The sequence below is a fragment of the Brassica rapa genome, chromosome A07 (genome assembly GCF_000309985.2).
Source record: "Brassica rapa cultivar Chiifu-401-42 chromosome A07, CAAS_Brap_v3.01, whole genome shotgun sequence".
NCBI lineage: Eukaryota > Viridiplantae > Streptophyta > Magnoliopsida > Brassicales > Brassicaceae > Brassica > Brassica rapa.
This window is the reverse complement of record NC_024801.2, coordinates 22391226-22416293: the sequence shown is the minus strand read 5'-3', so window position 1 is coordinate 22416293 and position 25068 is coordinate 22391226. Positions and strand designations below refer to the sequence as shown.

The 25068-nt window shown below is 34.9% G+C and overlaps 8 protein-coding genes and 1 long non-coding RNA gene across 11 annotated transcripts; 6 read left to right on the top strand and 3 right to left on the bottom strand.

The window, feature by feature from the left end:
* Positions 1-1769: 1769 nt before the first annotated feature.
* Positions 1770-4961, top strand: LOC103830962. 2 transcript variants are annotated; one of them, XM_033275764.1, is made up of 5 exons: positions 2120-2359; positions 2654-2714; positions 2831-2913; positions 2998-3120; positions 3215-4961. In XM_033275764.1, the coding sequence occupies exons 3-5, from the start codon at positions 2911-2913 to the stop codon at positions 4616-4618; spliced, it is 1530 nt and encodes a 509-aa protein (XP_033131655.1). In that variant the 5' UTR covers positions 2120-2359; positions 2654-2714; positions 2831-2910; the 3' UTR covers positions 4619-4961. The 2 variants fall into 2 exon arrangements, with proteins under 2 accessions (XP_009105034.1, XP_033131655.1); XM_009106786.3 differs by lacking the exon at positions 2654-2714 and having other exon boundaries at positions 1770-2359.
* A 241-nt stretch (positions 4962-5202) lies between these two features.
* On the top strand, positions 5203-6445 carry LOC103830960. Its single transcript, XM_009106784.3, has 3 exons — positions 5203-5917; positions 5999-6080; positions 6183-6445. Exons 1-3 carry the CDS (start codon positions 5804-5806, stop codon positions 6359-6361), a joined length of 375 nt encoding a protein of 124 aa, XP_009105032.1. The 5' UTR covers positions 5203-5803; the 3' UTR covers positions 6362-6445.
* Positions 6351-7143, bottom strand: LOC103830961 (30S ribosomal protein 3-1, chloroplastic). The gene is made up of 2 exons (XM_009106785.3): positions 6857-7143; positions 6351-6781 (listed from the first exon to the last, which is right to left on the bottom strand). Exons 1-2 carry the CDS (start codon positions 7058-7060, stop codon positions 6503-6505), a joined length of 483 nt encoding a protein of 160 aa, XP_009105033.1. The 5' UTR covers positions 7061-7143; the 3' UTR covers positions 6351-6502.
* Positions 7144-11109: 3966 nt separating this feature from the next.
* LOC103830959 (probable carboxylesterase 6) lies at positions 11110-12497 on the top strand. The gene has a single exon (XM_009106781.3). The coding sequence runs from the start codon at positions 11356-11358 to the stop codon at positions 12340-12342; it is 987 nt and encodes a 328-aa protein (XP_009105029.1). The 5' UTR covers positions 11110-11355; the 3' UTR covers positions 12343-12497.
* Positions 12498-12738: 241 nt separating this feature from the next.
* Positions 12739-16342, top strand: LOC103830958 (protein PLANT CADMIUM RESISTANCE 12). 2 transcript variants are annotated; one of them, XR_004449559.1, is made up of 5 exons: positions 12739-14790; positions 14899-14970; positions 15053-15262; positions 15352-15937; positions 16017-16342. XR_004449559.1 is itself a non-coding variant. In XM_009106780.3 (4 exons), the coding sequence occupies exons 1-4, from the start codon at positions 14664-14666 to the stop codon at positions 15426-15428; spliced, it is 486 nt and encodes a 161-aa protein (XP_009105028.1). In that variant the 5' UTR covers positions 12739-14663; the 3' UTR covers positions 15429-16342. The 2 variants fall into 2 exon arrangements, 1 of the variants encoding a protein (XP_009105028.1); XM_009106780.3 differs by having other exon boundaries at positions 15352-16342.
* Positions 16162-17468, bottom strand: LOC103830957 (ATP-dependent Clp protease adapter protein CLPS1, chloroplastic). The gene is made up of 3 exons (XM_009106779.3): positions 17216-17468; positions 16677-16830; positions 16162-16598 (listed from the first exon to the last, which is right to left on the bottom strand). Exons 1-3 carry the CDS (start codon positions 17277-17279, stop codon positions 16337-16339), a joined length of 480 nt encoding a protein of 159 aa, XP_009105027.1. The 5' UTR covers positions 17280-17468; the 3' UTR covers positions 16162-16336.
* A 196-nt stretch (positions 17469-17664) lies between these two features.
* LOC103830955 lies at positions 17665-18750 on the top strand. Its single transcript, XM_009106778.3, has 2 exons — positions 17665-17936; positions 18505-18750. Exons 1-2 carry the CDS (start codon positions 17737-17739, stop codon positions 18533-18535), a joined length of 231 nt encoding a protein of 76 aa, XP_009105026.1. The 5' UTR covers positions 17665-17736; the 3' UTR covers positions 18536-18750.
* Positions 18751-21708: 2958 nt separating this feature from the next.
* Positions 21709-22515, bottom strand: LOC117126747. Its single transcript, XR_004449560.1, has 2 exons — positions 22266-22515; positions 21709-22226 (listed from the first exon to the last, which is right to left on the bottom strand). It is a non-coding gene; the product is annotated as an uncharacterized LOC117126747 (long non-coding RNA).
* LOC103830954 (proline-rich receptor-like protein kinase PERK9) lies at positions 21992-25032 on the top strand. The gene is made up of 9 exons (XM_033275763.1): positions 21992-22940; positions 23004-23411; positions 23507-23590; positions 23653-23723; positions 23797-23873; positions 23943-24090; positions 24163-24324; positions 24406-24752; positions 24839-25032. Exons 1-8 carry the CDS (start codon positions 22052-22054, stop codon positions 24598-24600), a joined length of 2034 nt encoding a protein of 677 aa, XP_033131654.1. The 5' UTR covers positions 21992-22051; the 3' UTR covers positions 24601-24752; positions 24839-25032.
* Positions 25033-25068: the final 36 nt, after the last annotated feature.

Here is a 25068-nt window from a genome sequence, read left to right as displayed (position 1 = left end):
TAATATTGCAATATTCAGACATTTTAAAGATATGTTTTTCATTTGTTTTTATCGATTCTGTTCCGAATTAGCTTTTCTTAAGCTACTGTTGAATCAACTTGAATTGTAAAACACAAATCAGAAAGATAGCCACTTGATCGAGATAATTAAATAGAACACCCAAACACTAGATTTTAATCTAAAATTTGGTGATATAGTTAGAGATGAAAATAAAGTAGAACACCAAAACACTAGATTTGGTGTTATTTTAACACCAAATTTGATATTATGATTGGAGTTGTTTTAAAAGACATGAATCCATCTTACATTTCATTTATGATAAGTCTTTCCAACACTGGCAAATTCTTCTTAGTGTTGCCCAACAATGACCATTTCGTTTAAATTGTCTAATTCAAAATCGTTCTTGAACTGTCTAAGCACAGTCCGTGGACACAAACGCTAGAGAGAACTTCTCTGATGATGTAGAAGAGCATCAGCTACCAAATGATGGAAAGACTAGATAAGTTGGTTGATTTTTTTTTTTTGAATAAACCGTAGTTTTCTATCATGCAAGAAACACCTATAAAACATATTATTTTACTCTTTGATTGTATATAGAATGAAAATAACAATTTGCCATTGTTTGGTGTAAATATAATTAATCATTATTTTTTAGAAGTATTAGCCGAAATATAAAATTAAAAATTTGGCCGTAATAATTTTTTTAATTATTATAAAATAAATATTTTAAAAGTAATTTCAGAACATTGATAAAAGTGTTCTTATGTTATATTTCGTATTTAAAGTTTTGAATTCTTTTATTTTTTTTTGCCAACAAAAAATAAACTACTTCTAAAAAGACAACGATTTAGCAAATTAAATTGGTCGGGTAAAATCAACATAAGCTATAGCTAAACATAAAATTTAAGAATTGCGTGCAAGATTTTCTCTCATTTTTGTTGTTTTTGGAATATGTTCAATATTAAAGTAAGAGAAAAACTTCTTACATTGTCGAAATTCATCCACGAGAAATGAAAGTCGATCATGTTGTAGGTATAAACACTTTTCTTACTAGTTAAAAATAGTTTGTTGCAATATCATTTTCGTAAAATATATGACTTTCATGCATTTCATCGTCCAAATCAAGATTTCATATTATGTATGTAAATGCAATAGACTTCTTGAGATGTTTATGGTCCTCACAATGTCATCAGTTGAGCCTCCTGTAATGTAAAACCATCTGAACCTGTAAAAATATCATGTTCTCTCCCAACATATCTTTTATTTGTTGGTTCGATTGAGTTTCACAAATTTTTTTGAAAGAATGTTAAACTGAGTTTCATAATCATGATCTTTTAAATTCTTTGTAAAGATATGAATGATGGCTAAGGAATGACGAGAAATAATACATTTTCTAATGTTTCTAAAAAAATTATCATTTATAAAAAATAATTTTTTTTTCATTTTTTTACTGCAGAAAAATATAGAACAATATTGTTTCTTACTAAATATGATAGAGAATAAACATCCTAGTCATTTTTAGAGTTTTATTCTTATATTTTTTAATTCGTTCCTAATGTTTCTACAATTATTACCAGTTAGATAATTTTTATCACATCTTTAATCTTAAAAGTCTTATCATTTTTATTCTTCCAAACTCTATCAAAATAAAAATAACAAAGTTCTAAATCAAAAATGCAAACAGAAATATTGAAAATATCTTTTAAAAATAACTTAGAAAGACGTGTACACAGCTGTCAACTAGAAAGAGTGAGTCTCCTTCCTCCTTATTTTTAAATACAAGAATCCGAAAATCACGCGCTTCATCGCACACAACATGTCTTTTGTCCTTTACCGTTATAAAAAAATCGAAACGGGAGGGGCCTCCTCCTTATCGTGACAGATGAAAGAGAAAGCCCGTAAGTAAACCCCTCTCAAGGCCCCACTCGTAATTACACACTAACCTCAGAGGGTACTAACGTAATTAACAATCAACACTCAACGTGGAGCCAATCACTACCCTTAAACTTATCCCCAAATCGAAAACCCTAGCTTTTTTTTTCATAACCAATTCAAATTCCGCCCTTCCTTCTTCTTCTTCTTCATCTTGTCTGTGTGGGGGAGATAATGGCGTGGTCGTCTGAAACGCCGTCGTATTGCGGGTGGAACGAGCTGAATGTGAAGAACGCGAAAGGGAAGACGGAGGTTCATTATTACCTAGAGAGGAGAGACGGATGTGCGGATCTGGCTGTTGTTGGGAGGCTGAGGAGAGCTTCTAAAGGCATGTCCTTTAGATACGCGTTGAAAATGAATCGCTCTGTTTTGAAGAAGCTTAGCTCTTTGGAAGACGTCAAGGGTTGGCTCGATTCCATTGTTTCCGGTGATTTTTCTCTATCCATTTCGTGTGAAGTTTTGTTGATTTTTTATTGGGTTTCTCCTGAAACGAGATAAAGTTCAGATCTTGAAGCTCAAAAAGAGTTTTTTTTTTTTAATTTCATGTTCTGTCGGATATGTGATAGAAGTCTTGTCTTGTCGTGGAGTCGTGCTCTTATAATTGTCTGCTAGGAGTTTATATTCAAAGTCTTGTATAGGTACTTATTTGTTCTATGTTAGTGGAAACATTATTCTTTGTGTTGGAGAGAGATCTTATCTTCTTTCGTTGCGTCTTTTGCAGCTATATCTTATTAATGAATTAATTTTGCTGCAGACAGATCAGCTCTCTCACCGTTTTTTTGGTACTGAGCTTGTCTGCACGAATTGATGTTTTTTTTTCAAGTTTTGAAACTAGAGATTTCATTTTGTTGAAATATTGCTGATCTTTTTTGTTTGTGGTTTTCTTTTGATTTCTTAGGGGAGATACCTCATGTAGCAGATGCACCAGCTACTACTGTGACTGAACAAGCTGCTGGAGATTTCAATATTGACACTTTTATGGTACTGGTTTTTTTTTTTTCAATTCTTTTGGTATAGTTGTGAGAAAATTGAATATTTATTGGTTTCTCTTTTGTTTCTTTTCAGAATGGTAAGCCTCAGGAGCATATTCACCCGACCATACATTTCTCCTGGATGGGTTCTTCCTGGACTTGCAGAAAACGGCGTAAGCATTATCCATCTTTCTCCCGGAATGGTGTCAGAGTCTCGGTGAGTCCTCATTTTTAATGTTTTTTTTACTGAAGTTCAGTTGGTGTCATTTACTGTTTTAAAAACTGATCCTTTTTCCACAAACTCATTACAGGTGAATGATTTTGTGTATGTTTTAGCGGAGCAACACAAGAGACTCATTGCATATTTGGAAGACCTTTATGAGGACTCCAAAGGCAACAAGATGGTCGTGGTACGGTGGTTTCACAAAGCTGATGAAGTCGGTATTGTTTTGACCGACGATGCTAACGACAGAGAGATTTTCTTTTCTCATTGCCTTCAAGACATCAAAATCGAGTGCATAGATGGATTGGCTTCTGTCCTCAGCCCTCAGCATTACGAGGAGCTTCTCAAGGTGCCAATGCATGTGCAGCGCGTACCTTTCTTCTGCCAGAAGTTATACGGAGATGATGGCATAGAGCCTTATGACATTACACAGTTACAAGGTTACTGGAGTCAAGAAGTGCTTAGATACTTGAATGTTTCCATTCTAAAGACAGGTGAAGGTGCCCAGCCACTTGGCACTGACCCAGTAGCAGGAGCTTCTCTGGTTGACTTGGAGGCTTCTGATACTTCTATGTGTAAAGGTGCAGAAGATGGTTCGTCCCATCTCATTAAAAAGGGTTCAGTTGTTGAAGTTCTCTCCCAGGATAGTGGCATCAGAGGTTGTTGGTTGGTTGCATTGGTAGTAAAGAAGCATAAGGATAAGGTTAAGGTCCAGTACCAAGAGATTATGGATGCAGATGATGAATCAAAGAAGCTAGAGGAGTGGATTTTGGTGTCTCGTGTTGCTGCTAGTGATCATCTGGGTCTTAGAATCCCAGGACGGAAAGTAGTGCGTCCAAATCTGAGGCCTAGCAATGAAAGCGATGTGTGGGCCGTCGATGTTGGTATGCCTGTGGACGTGTGGTGGTGTGATGGATGGTGGGAAGGCATCGTGGTGGAGAAAGTTTCAGAAGAGAGAGTTGAAGTTTACCTACCAGGGGAAGAGAAAATATCTTCCTTCCATCGTAGTGATCTCAGACAATCTTTGGAATGGTCGGCAGATGAGTGGGTTCAGATGAAACCAAGATCAGATCTCGTGAGTTCTGTCCTAACCTCGATGAAGAAGAAAGAGGTTGAGGTGAAACCTGACGAGAAGCTATGTGAAGTTGGTGTTGATGATGGCGTTGTGTCACTGAAGGATGAAGCTAAACTAACCGTATCTCTTCCAGTAGCTACAACCAATAAGCCAGTTCCAGATCTTCTAAAACACGTCTTGGTTTCTGACTTGAAGTGGACAGCGTCGAACAAGCGGAAAAGAACCAGTTCCATGGGAGACTCTCTGTTTAGCTCTTCGGTTGTTGGCCCAAGGAAGCGCAATCGTGTAGTCAGTTTCTGGCCGCATGATCCTAGCTTGACTGATGGTTACTCATGTGAGAACGGCAAGTTCATGGGAGATTCTGTGTTTGGATCTTCGGTTGGGCAGCATTTGGCTGGCCTGTTGATGTCAAGATGATGATCAGGTTGGGGATTGGAGAGTGTCTTGTCTTGTGAGGTACATATTACCTAATGTGCATCTGCTTGATGAAAATTTTGGGTTTTAGATTATTGTGACACAAGATTGCTGTTGGGGAAGGATAGGTTAAGCTCATCATGGCATCGAAATTCGTCTTGTGTACGTATGTGTAACAGTAGACAGAGCGCTTCAATACAGGCAGCAAGTTTTTGGATGCAGTAGAGAGTAGGTAATAATAGCACATTACCTCACTAGGGTTTTAGACACTAAACAGTGTATTTTTAGAATTGATCTTTCTTTTCATGTAACATATGTATCATCAAATAAAACATCTTTTTTTTTTAACCTTCAGTTCAGTGTCCATATAATATACATACTCTCGTCTTAGCTGTGAATGGTTTTAGAGCTGATTTGAGGCGGCTCATGTGGTAATGACACGTTTATTTGAATTTTGAAGCATTTGTTTTGATTTCTTCGAAGTTGCAAGACACATGATTGGTACGTAAATTACTTCTGTCATTGTCCATGTCCCCATAAGTGTCTTGTCTCGTACATCATCCAAACGGGACCAATACTCTTTGGTTACAAGTTGTAACGACTAATGCTTTGTGGAAACTGGGACCATTATGAGAACGGTTCATTGATTCAGTTTTGAGATTTTTTACAGTCTGTGCAAGACTGTAAGAGTGCTTATAATACTAAACCCCTTGTTATGATAAAAGGTTAAGAGTTTTTATTTTAAACTCCTTTTTAACTTTGTACCTAATATCTCTTTTTGTGCTTTATCTGTGATTGGATATACCGAAGTGGGGTAATGAAAGAAAAATAAAGAACTACTTGAATGTTCTTGGTGGGGTTGCATTTTTGTGAGTGAAGCATCTTTTTCAAACTATGCAGAGGAAAAGTAAAGGAAGAGCCAAAACGTCTTGACTTTCTCACTCTAAAATATGTTACAATTAAGTCAAGGATCCAAAGCATAGTTTGTATATGTCTGTCTTGTGTGTTAACATGTCTCTTGTCTCTTTAAACTTGATTTTCTCCACAGAGTGAAGCAAAAGAAAAGATGGGCTTCTTCTGTCATCCACTTAAGAAGATTTGCTAGCTCATCCTTTTCCTGATAGCGACAACTTGTAGGATTCTTGATTCCTGTTCTATTTATATTTCCTGGTACAAGGAGACACTGTTATGGCTTCTCTGTCTGAAATCGTTGAGCAAGAGCTTGGAGCATCACCAAGAAGCAAGCTTTCAATAACAAGTGAAAGCAGTCTAGCTTCTGTTGCATCCTTATCCATGCCTCTTGTTCGTAGCTACTCTTTTGAACACTTCTCTCTTTGACTGTGGTTTCTGTTTTGTGGTAATGATTTTGTCTGTTGTTAACAGATTCAGGAGATTGTTTTATCAGCAGACATCAGATGTAGTGACTGCCAAGAGAAGATCGCCGACATAATGTCAAGGATGATCGGTGAGAACTATAGTTTTACTTCTCCAGATGATGAAGACCACTATTTGTTCTTTATCTCACAACAGATTGTTTCTTGTTTTCTCTGTTTCTTTCGGTAAGCAGAAACATATTCAATATTGGTGAGTGTGTTGGAGAAGAAAGTGACTTTGACATGTACATACTCTGGTGACCGGAGAGTCTCCAAGTCATATGGTGAAGCTCTTCTCTGCAAAATCTCAATCTTCAAGCGTAGGATGTTTCATTCTTCCAGGAAAACAACAACTCAATGTCGCTTAGCTTAGTTCTTTTTTTTTGCTTTTATTATCTTCTTTGCAATAAAAACATTTTCAATATTTTAAAGTCTAATGTGATGGATATTGTTTAGATATGATTGTAACAAATAACTCTCAATAGCAAAATATCATAGACAAAGGAAAAGAAGATTATTGGGAAGTTAAGTTGCCGCCACTTTGTTGCCAGAGGTTGATGATGTCAGTGGCTTGGTTAAGGAGAATGATCATCTTCTTCTGAGAGATCCATGGCTTAGCTTCAAGAGTGGACTTAAGCTCTTCCCACGCATCTTTTCTTGGCCAGAAGAAGTAAGGACTTAGTGGGATTGTGCCATGTCCAGGGACATGCTGGTCCAATCCTAATCCTATGTTCTTTTCCATCCACACAAACTTGAGAACCACTCTTGCTTTCTCCTCTTGTTGGTTCACTACCTAAAACACAAGAACAACTCAGACATATTTGAAACAGAACACATAAAAGAAGTGTGTGTTGTTGTTGTTGTTTACCTGTTTTGGTTGTGGAGTGTCGGTGACTGGTTCGGAAGTGAGTGTCTCTGGAGCTGCAAGAGCCACAATCTTCCGGTTTAGAGAGATGGGTTTTGTGGCTTGGTTATGGAACAATGGAGAAGCTTTGATGGAGAGTTTTGGATGTTGAGAGATGAAAGAAGAGCAGAGGGAAGCAGATGAGTGGAGTGCCATTGATGACATCATTTTTTTTTTCTTGTTTCTTGAGAGATCAATAGAGATTTTATTGGAATGGATAAGGAAGAAAGATATGGTTGCACTGGAACTCCAAAGTAGTTGACTATTGATATGACATTATATGGGCTTTGTTGACTTGGCTCAGTATTTTGTTTTAGAGTTAACAAAACTCTGTTAAAGCCCATGAAGATGAAAATGTTTGGACCGATTTTTGGTTGAAAGACAAAATCTTCTCTTTGTCGGAATATATTTCAATGCGTCCACTTTTGCTACGAGCCGTGCACTCTTTTTCGAGAGTATAGACAGCTTCAACACGTATTATTTTCTAAAGATTTTTGATATTTTTATATCTTTTTTATTATTTAAAATCAACATTCACATTACAATTAAATATTTTACTTTTATATCTTATACGAAACTTTATCATTTAAATTTTTCTATAAATAGAGATTATATTTATTTAACTTGCATATAGAAAAAATAATTATTAGTCTGAATTTTATTAAACAAAACCATTGTAATGTGTATAAGTTGAATGTGTGTTAAATGATGAGGTAAAAAAAAATATAATGTGGAATGTTAAAAAATGAAGAGTTTGATTGTATTGCACTAATAGAATAAATATTACTCTAAAATTAAATTTACTCTAGTTTCAGCTACACATTTATCAATCAGGTGAAAAATGTTTTACACCATTTCAGCTATTTACTGTATAAAAAGAGAATAATATACTTTAATTTTTAAACTAAAAGTTTTACAAGAGAATTTATTATGGTTTTCTTTTTCCCTCTCTTCATACCACATGTTTTATTTCCAGCTTAGTTCCACTTATTTATTGACTCCATTTTCTTCTAACTTTTATCAGTCACAACCAAAATGGAAGATGTTGAATTTTAAAATTATTGTACATAGTCTTACAATGAATGTGGGTTCATTTATTATTGCACAGAGATTTAAGACACTTACATGAATAAGTATAAACGATGTTATTTATTTGGTTATTGTGACGTGATTTGTACTCTTTCATAATTGACACTCATAGTCATATTGTGTGTTGAGTATTGATTGGATTAGTTAATATTCTCTGCGTGTGTGTCCATGTTGTGTAGGTTCCTTATTATTCGCTTCTCAAAGGAATCTCTTAAAAAAGCAAAAGAGGCCAACATGTGATTTTTTTTTTCTTTCTAAAATACATAAACACTGACAACAAACCTAACTTCAATTCAAACCAAGTTAGATTGAAGATTCATTTCTCAAATATATGCAGTTTTTTCTTTGTTAAAGGATTTCAAATATATGAAGTTTAAGGACTATAAAATCTCAATATTCTTATAAAAAAACACAATGTACATTTTTTTAACACCAACCACAATGTACATTGTAATTTAAATATCCATATTTTTTACTTATGGATGAACATTTTGAAGTTTGGTAATTGTAAGGCCAGGTACGAAATAGATTGTCATTTCGGTGAAATTTGTATTTGCAAAATTTTATTTTGAAGTATTTGATTCCTACCAATGTAGACTGATAACTGAGTTTCATAATCAACCACTATGGTATGTAACAAATTATTGCTTGAAACTTTGGTGTAATAAATTGTATTTGTGTAGTGTGGGTGTATATGGAGCACACCAGAAGTAAAGCATATATTATAAAGGTGCCAAGAAATCAAAATTCCCAAACATGGAAATGGGGTTTGTCCCACTTTTGTCAACACTATCAACTTCTTATAATATCAATACTATTAAAAGGGAAGGAGTCATAAAAAATCTACTTAAAACAAGTCATAGTTGGACCATTTCATTTAACTAGAATTTCTATTATTTTTCATACTACTAACTTAATTATTCTTCATTAAAAGCAAATTAGTCATAAAAAATGGTACTAACCTAATTATCTACTTATATGTTTACTATATACGCATTATTCCATCGTAAATATTTTGAGCTAATATTAAATAATGTACATCCTATATTTATATAGTATATGGTTACTTGTGATTTATTTAATAGATAATACCTTCGAAGACTATAAACAAAATATAATATCCATTGTAAAAAATACATTTTTTACAGAAATGAACCATTATTTTATACTAACCTTATTAACTAAACTGATTTCATTAACCATGTTATATATATGAACACTTCAACATTATCATTCACAAACTAAACGATGTTTGTCACAATTTAATATTCCAAGTTGGTTGTATTATTTTAATACCAAACCAGTTCCTATAAAAATCCATAGATATGATTATGGTCTACATAAAACCGGTTCAATCTTTCCATCTGCTATATTTTTAGAAAATGACTATTTATCTTCGGTTCTGTTAGATATTTAGTCTAACCAATTATAAATCGGTTAGTGATAACTTCTAAAACTTTGAAAACACTTTCTTATTTATTAACACTATATCGATACTTTAAAACATGTTAGCAGTAGAATTGTGTTTTAGAACAAAATCTACTTATTTTAAAACATAATATTATTTTGATACTATGTGTTATATTAAACATAGTTATATATATTTGAAATAAATAATTATATACATAAATTATACTTTTGGTTAACTAAATTATTTATCAACCAAATAAAAATATTCGGGTAATTCAAGTTTTCGTGTTATCCGGTTTATAAATAGTATTTTTAGGATATGTGTTTATTTAAAAATTGAATGTAATTAATATTTTTAAATATATAATTTTTATTTAAAAATTCAGGTACTCATTTGGTTCTCGGTTCGGTTTCAATTTTTCGGTCATAGATTTATGATTTGCTATATTATTTATGCAATTCAATTCAATTTTGGTTTTTCAGCTTGGTACGGTTTGGTCCGTGGTTTTGGATAAATGTGCTCAAACTTATACACTATCTTATATAGAAATTCGTTTACAATATATTTACTTACAAAAACAACCCGCGCTTTCCAAGCGCGGGTCAAAATCTAGTACTACATTATATATCCCACTTAAGCTCTCCGCGTACTTGCCCGTTCTTTTATTGGCTAACACAAACTTCACCAATCAACTTTCACGACCCATACTTAAATCAACTTTTCGTAATAGTTTTAACAAACAACATTGTTAACTTGTTTTTATACCATATTTTGCTTATAGTTACATCAAGAAGAAATCTCTCGTTTAGTCATTTTTTTTGGGGGACAAATCTCTCGTTTAATCTCTATGCCACTAATTTCAGCATAGAGATTTGACACCCAATATATACAAAAAAATGCTAGCTGAGCGACTGAAACTATCATAATTATATACACACCATGTTGAAATGTTTTCTCACGTACTTAATAAATTAATTTTTAAATGAAAAGATTGGTGCATGAACAATGAAGAACAAGAGTGGACAATGTATCTTTTTCTAAGTGCATTTTGACAAAACCATTCAACCAATCCCATACTTCTTCTGACTCTATGCCGTTGAAAGATGGAAGACTATTCCCCACCACCACAGTATTTGATGTCCACGTACCACCTTTTCATATTTCCAATTATTGTTATATAGAAACTACAACACATTTGTTAAACGGAATTAAAAAACATATCACTATAGTCCATCGACTAGCCTACAAAGAAATAGTCACGTTGAAGTTGAACATTGCCCTCCCACACCCATTGGATAAGAACAACCCTTTTAAGTCTATTCACACGTTTCTATTATATCAGCAGTGACGATTCTGAATTTAGTTTAAAATGAAAAAAGCAGAGATAATTCATTTTTATATAGGTACGACTAATTCTCAATAGAAGATCAATTCCTCCAATTAGCAAGTTATTGTATTTTTGGTTGTTTAACGGTCAGATTATCATATTCAGAAAAACCACGTGGTATATCTGCTCCTAGACATTAATTTCAGTATCTAAAAGAGATAGGTAATCAAAATTTTGAGGCTATTATAAATACGGATTGGATCTAAGAAATTGTAAATTTATTAATTAACATAATCAATAGATAAACCCAAAATGGGTATTCCCTTCAATTCATTTTGTTCTTAAGATTTTTTTTTGGTTTCTTCAAGTTGATTCGCATAATACATTCATTCATAACAATAACAAGTTTGGTTTCAATTATTGTTATTATCTTAATGGAACAAGTAAAGTGGAAATATTTCCAACCTCACCCGTCTCCATCACCCTCCATTATATATATCCTCCTTCTATGTAAGAAACCTCCCAAACACATCAATCTCCAATTTTTTTAATAAAAGATCCATATCTCTCTTACAACCATCTATTAAAATCTCCTTTGTGTCATAAATCAGCAGAAAACACCTAAAATCAGAGAAAATGGGAGCAACCACATTGACCCATGTGATGACCATTAACCCTTATAACACAAACATTCATGGACCGGTCGTAGACGAAGTGGAAGGCCTGATTAAAGTTTACAAAGACGGCCACGTGGAACGATCCGAACTCGTGCCGTGTGTGGGTCCCTCACTACCCCTGGAGCTCGGTGTAGCTTGCTCCGATGTTTACATAGACAAGTTGACCAACGTATGGGCACGTCTCTATGTCCCGATGGATACCAACTCTAAGCTTCCTTTGCTAGTCTACTTCCACGGTGGAGGTTTCTGCGTCGGCTCGGCTTCTTGGTCGTGTTACCACGAGTTCTTGGCCAGATTGTCCGCTAGCTCACGTTGCATGGTCATGTCTGTAAATTACCGTTTAGCCCCTGAGAACCCTCTCCCGGCAGCATACGAAGATGGCGTCAATGTCATTCATTGGCTCAAGAAAAGAAGCAATAGCTTGTGGGCCAAGCTATGTGACTTGAGCAGAATATTCTTGGTCGGAGACAGCGCCGGTGGAAACATAGCTCACCATGTCGCCGCAAGATTAGCAACAGATGCGGATGATCTAAAGCCATTGAGGATAGAAGGAACCATCCTGATTCAGCCTTTCTTCGGCGGGGAGGCGCGTACGGAGAGTGAGAGGCGCGTGGAGAACAATACTAAGAGCTCCATACTTACACTGGCGGCGTCCGACGCGTGGTGGAGGCTGGCTTTGCCACGTGGCGAAAACAGGGAGCATCCGTATTGTAAACCGGTGAAGAAGATGGTGACGAGGACGCTGGTGTGCGTGGCGGAGATGGATGTGCTGATGGATAGAGAGATGGAGATGTGCGATGGTAACGAGGAAGTGATCAAGCGCGTGGTGTATACAGGCGTTGGTCACGCGTTTCACATTCTGGGTAAGTCTCAGCTTGCTCAGACCACAACTGATGAGATGTTGTGCCACATCGACTCTTTCATTCACCACTATGATCCCCTTTAAATTAGTTGTGTTTGTATAACCCTTTTGCTTTCTTTTCAATGCTGGCTTTTATATGTTTGTAACTTAAATAAATACTATAATGTTCAAAGCAGGTGTCTGTTTTAGGATTAATATGAGTTTCGGTTTCGATTATTAAGAAAAATAGTTTAAATAGAGTTTCAAACGTGCCCAGCGTGCGTGTTGTGGATTAATGAATTTGGACAAACAATTTTTTATTGCGAGTTAGGGAAAGCGGGAATATTAATTGACGTCATGCCAAATTTTAAAAACAAAGTTATAAAAGCATCTTTAAGTTCTCACCGTAATATCTCACAAATTAAGAATAATTAAGTGAGCATATTTAAAATATTTCACTTCAAATATTTTTGATAGTTTTCAATACTGAGATATACTCTTCTCGTTCCAGAAATAAAAAAATTCTAAAATTTTCATACATATTAAAAATTTATTCATAATTAACTACATGTACTTTCGTTGACAAAAAAACATTACATAAACTATTTTTACTATATAATTTCTGATAACTATTAATTAATAATATTTAATCAATTCAACTATTCTCGATTAATATTTCTTAGATGTATAACAAATGTCTTATATTATATAAAATATTTTTTTAATATGAAAAATGCTAAAAATCTTTCTTTCGGATCGGAAACTGAGAAAATATATTTAGTAAAATACTTTTAAGTTGTTTTTCTTTGTTTTGAAACATTATGTCTTTCCCAAAATAATAATAACTAAAAGTCTAAAATAATGTCTTTAGAAATTTTGCAGACAATTGTATAGTGGGGGACAGACTTGGACAAAACCCTAGTTCATGGTTGGTTTTGATAGGCAATCTCATTTTTCTTCATTTCTCTCTTTTTTTTGTTCACCTTCTTTTCTCCCTTTTGCTGCTATTTTTGTTCATACAAATCACAATTATCATTACCTATGACTTTTGGAAAACCGGCATAATCAATTTCTAAGACACAAACGTTGACCATTTCAATGTGTGTTGCCAGATTCTTCTATAAAAAATCATTCAAAAGTTGAAAAATAGGCTGGGTATTAAATTTTTGTAACTTACACAGGAGATATATTTATACCTTTAAGTAGCAAATTATGTGGGAATTATTCAGCAAATTTAATTTTTAAGCGCTAGTTAATTATGATATTAAAACCTACGAAAACATTATGTAAGCGAAAATTATATTTGTTTTATGAGTATTCACGCACGACGGTATTAATTTGAGTTGTTCTATGAAAACAATTTTAATGGTACTTTTGCTTTATGATAAAAATATTTTGTAAATTTCATTTTTCTAATATTCTGCATAATCCAATTTATCTGGGATTTGGAACTCAAACTTTATATTGTAGAATTATTAATTCTATAGTTTTTATAGTCAATTTCTTTAATAAACCAGTAGCGAATTATTTATTTTTTATTGTTTTATGGGACAACTGAAAAAAATTAAGAAGAAAATTTCTCATAAAATTAGAAGACGCTTTACAAATAGACGAGATTTAATATATATATCATGGAAATCTTACTCCTTCTGTTTCATTTTAAGTGTCACTTTGGGTTTGTGCACACAAATTAAGAAAATAATTAATTTTGTATACTTTATATATCAAAACATAATTACGTATACACCTAATCATATTTCAACCAATAGAAAAATAAATTGTTAAATAAAATTAATAAATTTTGCATTAAAATCGAAAATGACACTTATTTTGTAACGAAAAAATTCTTTACAACGACACTTAATATAAAACGGAAAGAGTAATATTTAGCGTCTTTCTTGTCAACCAATAAATACTTCACGAATTATATAATGCATATAATAATGTGGATAAATGTATCTAACATCTTTTGTATGATAACTGCTTTCATATTACACTACGGTATTCCTATATTTAGATAAAACCGTTATTTGAAAGCTTTTTTTAAAATAAGATAAAATCGTTATTTTTATTGATTAGATTAAAAACTTTATTATCCCTTTTGATATTATCGTTTTATAAATGTTCCACCAACAAAACTTGACGTTTATCTTCTTTGTTGTTGAAGCGTTTTGGTACCTATGTCCAGCTCCGATTGCAAAAGACATATATATTTACATAATTCCCCCCGTTCGTTTTCTAATTTTTCTCACCGGAAAAAAAATAACAAAATTTAGTCTTTCAAGTTCTCTAACAAAACTTGTAAAACCTATCCATCTGACGAACAAACGTTAGGGAAAATCAAAAGAAAGTGACAAATAATTATTTGTTAGTACAATTGATTTGAGAATTATTATATATTATTAATCACTGAAATTTATTGCAAAATGTACGGGGATGGGCCGGTGTTCAAGGCAGAAGGAGCGTCGTTCCGGGATCAACCGTACGGTAGAGAACTTCCTCAGGGACTATGGACCACCGGTCTCTGTGATTGTCACCTAGATGGTCACATTTGTACGTTCCCTTCTTAATCATATTCTTTTCTGTTAAAAAAAAAAACTAATCTCTTCATCTTTGACTAATCTTTAATCTTTCTTGTCCCAAAAATGAATTCTTGAAAAGGTGTTCAGACAGCTATAATGCCATGCATCTCCTTCGCTCAGAACACCGAGATCGTAAACAGAGGAACCATACGTAAGAAAGACGTATAAATCTCATTTTAACATTGATTTGTTATACAAAAAAAAAAACTAAAATTTGGGTTTTGGGGGTGCAGCTTGTATGGACGCAGGTTTGATCCATCTAGCGTTAGGGTTTGTGGGTTGCTGCTGGCTTTACGCATTTCCAAACAGGTCAAGGCTTAGGGAACATTTCGCATTGCCTGAGGAACCATGCGGTGACTTTTGGGTTCATCTTTTTTGCACTTCTTGTGCTATCTGCCAAGAATCTAGAGAGCTCAAGAACCGTGGGGCCGATCCTTCCATCAGTATGCAATCTTATTGTCTTTAGAAAAGAAAAAATATCTAACGTTTTCTACAAGAAATCACTAAATATGTTTTCTTGTGACTGTTTCAGGTTGGCTTTCGAATGTAGAGAAATGGAGCCGAGAGAAAGTAACTCCTCCTATAGTTGTACCAGGCATGAACCGCTGAAGAGTTTCATGATTGTATCTTACGTTGTATGAATGTATATATAGATCTTGCTAGCTTATGTTTTTTTTATTTTTCTCAGTTTTAGCTTAGGAAAAAAGTGAAATAAAAAAGATAAATGATTCTGGATTATAACGTTCACTAAACTGATAAAAGATGATTTAAAAGTCTACAGGAGTTCAAAAAAAAAAAAAAAAAAGTCTACAGGAGGAGAGCTATGCTTTCCTTTGGGTCATGACAGGGCTTATGTAACGACCCAGTTTTGTTAAACCGAATGTCTGAAGCCTTTTTCACGTTCAAAGAAACAAATGCTTGGATTGAAACTAGTTTGTTGTTTAATAGGATTCTGATTTGAAGTCTAATGATCGAAAGAACAAAGACATCAGTAAGGTATGAATCTAAATCTTAAAGAGGTTCATGGCTGTTCATAGGATTGTAACTAGTTTGATGTTGGGGAGAAAAAGCAGAGAAGACCATTCCTCACTGCATCCTTCTCTCCCATTTTTCTCAAGGTAGCATAATGTTTCCGCAGAATGTCTCTTGAAGGTAACTTTTTGTGATTAGTTACATGTTTTTCCCTGGCTTCTGCAGGCGTATTCGATTAACTTCTTTGGTGGAATGGGGTGACAAGAGCCAAGGAGCTTTCTTTCTGCATCATTTGCTTCCACTTTAGCTACTACGTCAAGAAAGATATGTTATTTGCATTCTCAAGTACCATATGAAAAGACTCTTCAAAGGTTCAACACAACAAAAGATCTATAAAGGCAAAAAAGTTCACTGCATACAGTAACAGTCTTGTACCAAATTTCTGATATTTATATACAACATTAAAGGAAACATTTTCTTTACTAAATAGAGTGTCCTGGGAGGCGTGAAAATCTATACGAAATTTTAAACTAGTATTTTTTTTTTCAGCAGCCTCCACCATCAGGTTCAACAGAACTGAGAAGGCCGTTACCGCGGAGCTGCATACAGTGCTGCTCTGCATCGGCCTGAGCACAGACGATCACAACTGCCATACCGTTGATGTGAGCTTCTTGCATAATGTTAACTGCGTTGTCAACAGTCATGCCTGGTATGACCTTCATCAACACCTGAACCACATACTCCCTCTTGTTGAAGTTGTCGTTGTGTAGTATCACCCTGTATGGTGGAGCCATCTTCTTTGATTTCCTGAACAACCACAGCAATTGTAAAAATCACACAATGAGCTTTGGCAGTTTGGAGATGATCTTGTAGGCAAATGTATACCTCAAATCAAACTCGGATTCACGACCAGGAGTAGTTTTCTCTATAATTGGTTTGTCCAAGACACCACCTCCTTTACCCACTACGGACGTAGACATGGTAATGAGAACTCCACGATTATTAACGCATGGTCCTTTTGAGACAGAATGTTTGTCCCCTGCACACATCATCAAGTAAGAGACACAAACTGATTCACTTCATATAGCTGAAACCAAACACAAACTACAAAAGCCAGAAATGTAAAAAAAAAAAAAAAAAAAGTCTGAATCTTTTTATAAAAAAATACATTTTCATAAACATCAACGTATGTTTTGTAAGATCTTCAGAACCAATCAGGTTCACTTCCAACAAACACTTATAAATTTCATAAACATCATCAATAAGAACCCTTTCTTCTGATTTTTTTTTTTGTTAGCACAGAAATATTCAATTCAAATAGCTTCAATTAAGCTAATAAAGTTTCAAACTTTCACTCAACAGAGAAAAAAATAATCCGATGATGATGATGATACAACACAAGGGTGATGTTGACAAGGAAGCACCTGAGATAGAATTGAAGAGAGTGGTTGGTGCGAGAGCTAATCTCCCACATATCGCAGTCTCCATGCCTCTCCTCTCCTCTCTTCTCCGTCGAGTGGATGCTTCTCACACTTGTCGTCAAGACACAAATAAAATCAGGACCGAGCAATTATAATCACGAAAATTTTCAGTAACTGGTGGTTATGGAAGTTCAACGTTGCATCTGCACCGAAACGCTGCGTTTTGGCGAAGTTTCTAATCTTTTTTTTTTTGTTTTGTTTTTTGGGCAAAACGAAGTTTCTAATCTAATTACCGAGTGTTACTACTAAAAGCCTAACTCTATTTCCCGACCGTCCTGGTTTTTACCGAACTAAAAAAAAACAAAAAGATTCTTAAACTTCTCGTGGGCTGAATAATGGGCCCATCTTTCGAGGTCCGTTATAAATCCATGTCCAATAATAAACAAGGATTCCTTAAACCTCTTTCTTTTAATCGCAAAAAAAAAAAAATTGAATCGAAGAATCGAAAGCAAAAGGGATCTCCAATGTCGTCGTCGTCAAGCGATCCGTCGAAAACAATGATGGAGAGGAAGAAGAAAGGAGCTCCGATCAAGTTCTTGGTGCCTCTCATATACGCTCCTGCTCTTCCTCTCATTCGCTTGACCTTGAGGCATCAGCCTGTTCTCAGGGACCGTCTCTTCGGTCTTGTCCTCGCCGGTGCTTTCGTTCATGGCTTCTACCTCGTGTATCCTCTTTTTTTTTTTTTTTGCTTTCTTGTCTGATTTTGAATCATATAGGTTGATCAATGTTTATTACAGCTCCTTAGCTTTTAAAACTTGTATAGCTGCTTTTGTCTTCTTGTCGGAAGATTTGGTAGATAAAAATGTATTTTAGGGTTTTAAGCTTAATTTTGCAGTGAAGAGTGGTTTTTAGGTGTGGGAAGTGTTAACAACCAATTGAAATTGTAAGATTGCAAACATGTAGGAGAGAAATGGCCATGTCCTGATACTTGATAGAGTTTCTAATGAGGTTTCTACATAGTAGCCATGGATGGCTATGTGGTTAGACCACATAGATTATGGGGTTTAGCATAGTTTACATAGGTTCTTGATAGTAGTGTTTGAGATTAAGGTGTTGAGAAGTGGTTGGGTCTATGGATGTTCTCTTGATGGTTTAGCTTATTTGACACAGGCAGAAAAATGAGTTCATTATGTTGATATAAGGCAAAATAACTGCATGGTGCAAATGCTAATGTTGATATTTCTCTTTCGGTTGTTCTTTTGTTTTGTTTGTTCCTTGATAAGAGATAACAGAACGGACATATATGATGCAGAGAGCAAATGAAAAAAGAAAAAAAAACTGGAAGTTGCAGCCAGCCATTCATCAAGAGCTCAGTATTTCTCAGATGTCTTTCTGATTTAATAAATAAAACTGCTTTTGTTTTTTTTAATATAAATTTTGTTACAAGATTACTTTTTTCTCTTGTGAATCTGAAATTGGATTTTGGTTTATGAATCCATTAGTTTTCTTGTTTCCTAAAAGAGAGGCCTATTCACACAGCTTTTACATTTTCTATTCCACACTTGAAAAGATCCCATGTGAAGTGCTACATCACCATGACCAGTTTGAACACAATGTGCATCCACATCAACAACACATGCTAATGATATGAATGCGGAATATACTTGCATTTTATATAATAAAATAGAGTTAATGTAGCAACCAGTTTGAGGAAATATCTAAGTTGGAGACAGCGGAGAGGTGGCATGTGTTTATAAATAACACCTCTTGCGCAATGATGCCAGATTAACAAAGTGCGTTTTAGTTATTGATCATGTATATTCCCTTCAAGATCCTCACTTTGCTCTCACACCACATGTACCACTAATCACATGATGACTCCGGACCTTCTTTTACTTTGAGGACTTTGTTCATTTGGTAATGATGGAGAAATGTCTCGTGGTTACTAACTGAGGAGAGCTTATAAAAAAGCAACAAAATTGTAGTTGCAATGTCTTGGGATCACGAGTTAGTGAATGTTCTTTTGGCGACATGTTTTTTTGTTACTACAAAAGCAATTTTATTAGGAATGTACTTAACTTTGAATAGTAAAAAATACCAATATTTAATTAAATAAATATTTCAAATATTGAGATATCATAAAAGTATCTTTCAAATTTAAACATCTTATTAAATATATTTTGGATGTGTATCTAAATATTTTTAATATTCATTTGATTAGATATTCAAAGCTGAGAACTCCTTCAATGTAATTGCTTTGAATGTTTCCCCAACTCATTCTTGTGTGTTTAACATTTTTTTTTTGAAACACATTTAAAAGTATCTTTCAAATTTAAATATATTTAATAAGATGTTTAAATTTGAAAGATACTTTTAGATGATATCTCAATATTAAACACACAAGAATGAGATTTAATATTGAGATATCATCTAAAAGTATCTTTCAAATTTAAACATCTTATTAAATATATTTTGGATGTGTATCTTAATATTTTTAATATTCATTTTATTAGATATTCAAAGCTGAGAACTCCTTCGATGGAATTGCTTTGAATGTTTCCCCAACTCATTCTTGTGTTTTAACATTTATGATGGATTTTCTAGACTGAAATCCATTTGTAGGTGACAACAATGCAAGTAACATTATTATTGATCTACCGTTGTTGATTAAATGACATACTAAGTTATGTTTTGAAAAGGTGATCAGACATACATATACATACACACACACACATATATAATTGCACTGTGTAAATTGGAAAATGTTAAAGGGTTTGTATTTCTTTATTAGAAAGAAATGTTTAAGATCTCATTCTTCAAACGTCAAAGGTTGTGATGAGTGCACATATGTCATCACCGGAGGTCCGGAGTCTTCACGTTAATCTTACAAATACGAACACTAAAATCAATTAGGACCAATACAAATAGATTGGGTCAATTGAGGTAGAAATGGTCCCAATATTTATGGCTATAAAATTGTAGAACATTTTCAGGCTGGATAGTGTAATGTAAAGCACGTGGTTATTGGCTTTTTATTAAATATATAAGATTTATAAATTGGTGTTATGTGTGGTGTGACTGATATAGCGGATTAATATCATAGTAATTACAATAAACAATAGAAACTAGGAATTGACTTGAATTTAATCAAGTGGTTAAATGTCCAATTTTGCGGTTTTTCATCAAAATTTCACTCCACCAAATCTTCCGAATTATAAAACTGGCTATAAATCTAATTTTACCGGTCTATTTTATGATAATATTTAGTATATGAATATATTTAAATATGACAAAATTTCGTTGAACGATTACAAAATTTAAAACATAATTTTTTGATAATTTGCTTTGCAAATATAGTCAGATAACCGTCCTTTTAACTATATTGTGTTAAAACATAATCTTCCGAATTTATTGATATTACAAGATGATTAGTTCTTTTCTAATCCTAATGTGAACTATTTTTGATATAGTAGGTTATTTTTAAATCAGAATATTTTAAAATTGATTAATTATATAATTAAGTTAAATTTACTCTTATTTTATTTTTGAAGAAAAATAGAATAATTAATAGAAGATAAAATGATTATTTTATTTATAGAATAATTATATGTTTACGAGATGAAAACTGAATTTGATTGAAACATTTTTTTACTTTAAATAAATTATGGAGTAGAATTAAAAATGTTTTAAGAGCAGAAATTTCTAGTGTTATTTTTTTTATAGATGTCATATGCTATAATTTTTTATAGTTGTCTAGTGTTAAATATATAATTATATATTAAACTCATATATTAAAATTTTCTCCTTTTTAAATGCAACATATGATGTCAAAAGAAAAAAAAACGTAATTTTATAGTATTAATTTCTCAAGCGGTCAAGTCAAACTACAACTTGATATAGAAAAGTCAACTTAAAGAATTAACACAACATATTAAATACTTGAACTTATTTCGATATTCAAGTAAAACGTAATTAGCATTAGCAGACACCTACATGTCATTGAAATAATACTCTAGAAAACATGAATATGCCAATTTGATTAACAGTTAATGGTTTACTTCACGTCAAGTTAAAAAAGAAGGTCAGAGGTCATGTGAGATTATTTCTGATTATCATCGATAGATTGATGACGAACCGCGTTTTTATATTAAAAACAAAAAGACGCGTACAAGCTTGAATAAAACAAAAAAAAACATAAGAAAAAAAAAACAAGTGAAATTGGTAAGTAGCTTATTTTGATTTCTTTCGTTTGTGGACAGAAATTAATTTATTTCCTTATAAAACTAAAAAATACTATAATCTTTGATTTCTTTGACCGTTGATTTTGATTGTTTACTTTGTTCAGAAAAAAATTATTGTTCTGAATTCTGTAAGAAGATTTGATTCATTGTAAGAAGAAGATTCAAGAAAGAGTTTAGAAGAAAAAGACAAAGCTACTTGTGTGTTTTGTTTGATGGTCTTTAATGTCTGAAGAAGTGTAAAGCTGTCAACTTTAAATATTCTTTTTTGTTTGTTTCAGTTATGGTGTTTGAGTGAAGAAAGCTCTTACAGATAGATCTGAGGTTCAAAGGAGATCTGAAGAAGCTTTAGATGTTTTGAGTAATTTAGGGTTTAAGCTGTGTGTGTTTGATCTGGAAAGATTGCCGCTTCGTCACGTTTAGTGTTGTTAGGGTTGGTGAAAGTTTGGTGCTTTCAGGAGACTGTCTTACTCAAAACTCTGCATTTTTAGGTTTGAAAGTGATCCCAATCATCTCTCCGACCAAAGTTTGAGAATTTGAGGTTTTTTGATGGACCCAGAAGCTTGTCGGTGATAGATTTGTAGCTTGTCGGAATTTTTAGATGGCAACAACGCCGGCTCAGCCTCCTGTTTCAACTTCTCCACCGCCTCCACCGGTTGTTTCTCCGCCGTTGGGCAGTTCTCTTCCGACTAACAATGCTACTTCACCTCCACCGTCTCAGTCTCCTCCTCCGGCCACACCACCACCGGTGACATCACCACCGCCACCAAATGATGCTCCTCCTCCGGTTACAACCTCACCACCAAATGAACCACCTCCTCCTCCTCTGCCTAAACCACCTGAGACCTCTCTCCCACCGCCACAGCCAGTGATCCCTTCACCTCCTCCTTCAACTTCACCGCCGCCACCGTCCGTGCAGCCACCACAAGCGTCTCCTCCACCACCATTGCCTTCTTCCCCTCCACCTCCTTCATCTGTTCCTCCTCCACGCCCTTCTCCTTCCCCACCAATCTCACAACGCTCTCCTCCACCGTCTTCAGGGCGTCCCTCTCAGTCTCCTCCTCCTTCACCGCCTCCAGAGCGTCCCATTCAGTCTCCTCCTCCTCCTTCTCCATCAGGTCGTCCCGTTCAGTCTCCTCCACCACCACCAGAGGATACTACTCCACCGCCTTCAGATACTCTACCACCACCAACATTCTCTCCTCCTCCTCCTGTTCAAGATTCTCCTTCCGAGATACTTGTACCACCAGGTTCCAACAATACACCTCAAAACAACCTTCCTCCTAGTGCTCCTGATACCTCAAACTCTACTCATAGTAGTAGCATTGGTACTGGACCTATCGTTGGCATCACTGTCGCAGTAGCCCTCATAGTTTTCAGTCTTATTGGACTCATTGTCTGGTGCGTGAGAAGACGAGAGAAACGCCTCTCAGCTGTTAGTGGTGGCTATGTCACACCATCACCAATGAGCTCCTCCTCTTCAAGACCAGGTAACTAATTTTATTTAAGCCTAAGTGAAAACTGTTTCTTGACTTCTTTGGACAAATGCGCAGATGCAGCTTTCTTTAGGACACAGTCATCTGCACCTATAGTATCCGGAAAGCGTTCAGGGAGTTACTTCTCACAATCGCAATCCGGCGGCTTAGGCAATTCAAGACCACTCTTTTCATACGAGGAACTTGTGAAGGCAACGAATGGCTTCTCACAAGAGAATCTATTGGGTGAAGGTGGGTTTGGTTGTGTATACAAAGGGGTGCTACCTGATGGGAGAGTAGTCGCTGTGAAACAGCTTAAGATCGGTGGAGGACAAGGTGACAGAGAGTTCAAAGCTGAAGTCGAGACGCTTAGCAGAATCCATCACAGGCACTTGGTTTCGATCGTGGGACATTGCATCTCTGATGACCGTAGATTGCTCATTTATGATTATGTCTCTAACAACGACCTTTACTTCCATCTTCATGGTAAAAAAAAAGTAACAAAAACACATTTTCTGATATTACACTTACACACTAACTAGTAGTACTCACAGTGTGTTCTTTCTGCCTCCTCTGAATAGCATCTAAAGAAGTTCTTGACTGGGCAACACGTGTTAGAATCGCTGCTGGTGCTGCTCGTGGACTAGCTTACCTCCATGAAGATTGTAAGTTGTTTTCTTCCATCTTTTTCTCAAGGGTAAGCTTCTAAACATTTGTCTATTGCCAGGTCATCCTCGTATCATTCACAGGGACATCAAGTCGTCTAACATTCTTTTAGAGGACAACTTTGATGCTCGGGTAACACACTAGTCTACTTGATTCTCAAGGTTTCAGTTACATCATGACTTACTAACATTCTCATTTTTGATAGGTTTCTGACTTTGGTCTTGCAAGATTAGCTCTTGACTGTAACACTCATATCACCACACGGGTTATGGGAACATTTGGGTACGTGCTAGCTTTGCCTAGTTTGATTAAAGGGACCACTAAACTCACATACTTTGCATCTTTATTCAGCTACTTGGCTCCTGAGTATGCATCAAGCGGGAAACTAACAGAGAAGTCTGATGTATACTCCTTTGGAGTTGTTCTTCTCGAGTTAATCACTGGACGTAAACCAGTGGATACATCTCAACCACTGGGAGAGGAGAGCCTTGTTGAATGGGTAAGCATGCTATCTCTTAAAAACCTTTTTCTTCATGTCATCATCATGACGTTTTGACCTTTTGCTATTCAGGCAAGGCCTCTGATAAGCCATGCCGTAGAAACTGAGGAGTTTGATTCGTTAGAAGACCCCAAGCTTGGAGGAAACTATGTGGGTTCCGAGATGTTTAGAATGATTGAAGCAGCGGGAGCCTGCGTGCGCCACTCGGCTGCCAAGAGACCTCGGATGGGACAAGTACATAGACCATTCTCTTCTCTTTCTTTCCTTCTTCAATACAAGAGTTTCAAAACTTGAAATGCTTTTCTTTCGTTGCAGGTTGTGAGGGCTCTTGAGAGTTTATCTGCGGAAGACCTGACCAATGGGATGAGACTAGGGGAAAGCGAAGTCTTTGACTCAGCTCAACAGTCAGCTGAGATCAGATTGTTCAGGAGAATGGCGTTTGGTAGCCAAAATTATAGTACAGATTTTTTCACACATAGTAGTCACAACAGCAGAGACCAAAACGTGTAAATATCCATACACAAGGTTGTTTTTTTGATCTCTCGGTGTTAAAAGGCAACAAAACCCTTCAAGACCATCCAAGTTTTGTCTGAAAATCTCCCATCTTTTTGCACCTCAAGCCCACAAATCTCAATGCAGAACCTTCTTGAGTACCCAAAACAGTAAGAATCTCTTGTCTACTCTTGAATTGTGTTCATGTTTTGTTTCCATTTTGGTGAAATGATACTAACCAAAATACAATTTGCAGAAATAGAGGATTTTCAGAGGAGCATGTGGTAGGAAGATTAGAGCAAGAGAGGTTTTTGTTTCTTACATGAAAGTACTTTTTTGTATCTATTTCTTAATCTTACAAGTTTGCACATTCTGTGACATTACCTCCTCGTCATGTTGTCTCATTCTTATACCTATGATAAATCAACACGGATCTTTTCTTTGTCTCTTTTTTGTCGGCTCAACTTCTACATCTAGAGAGACTGA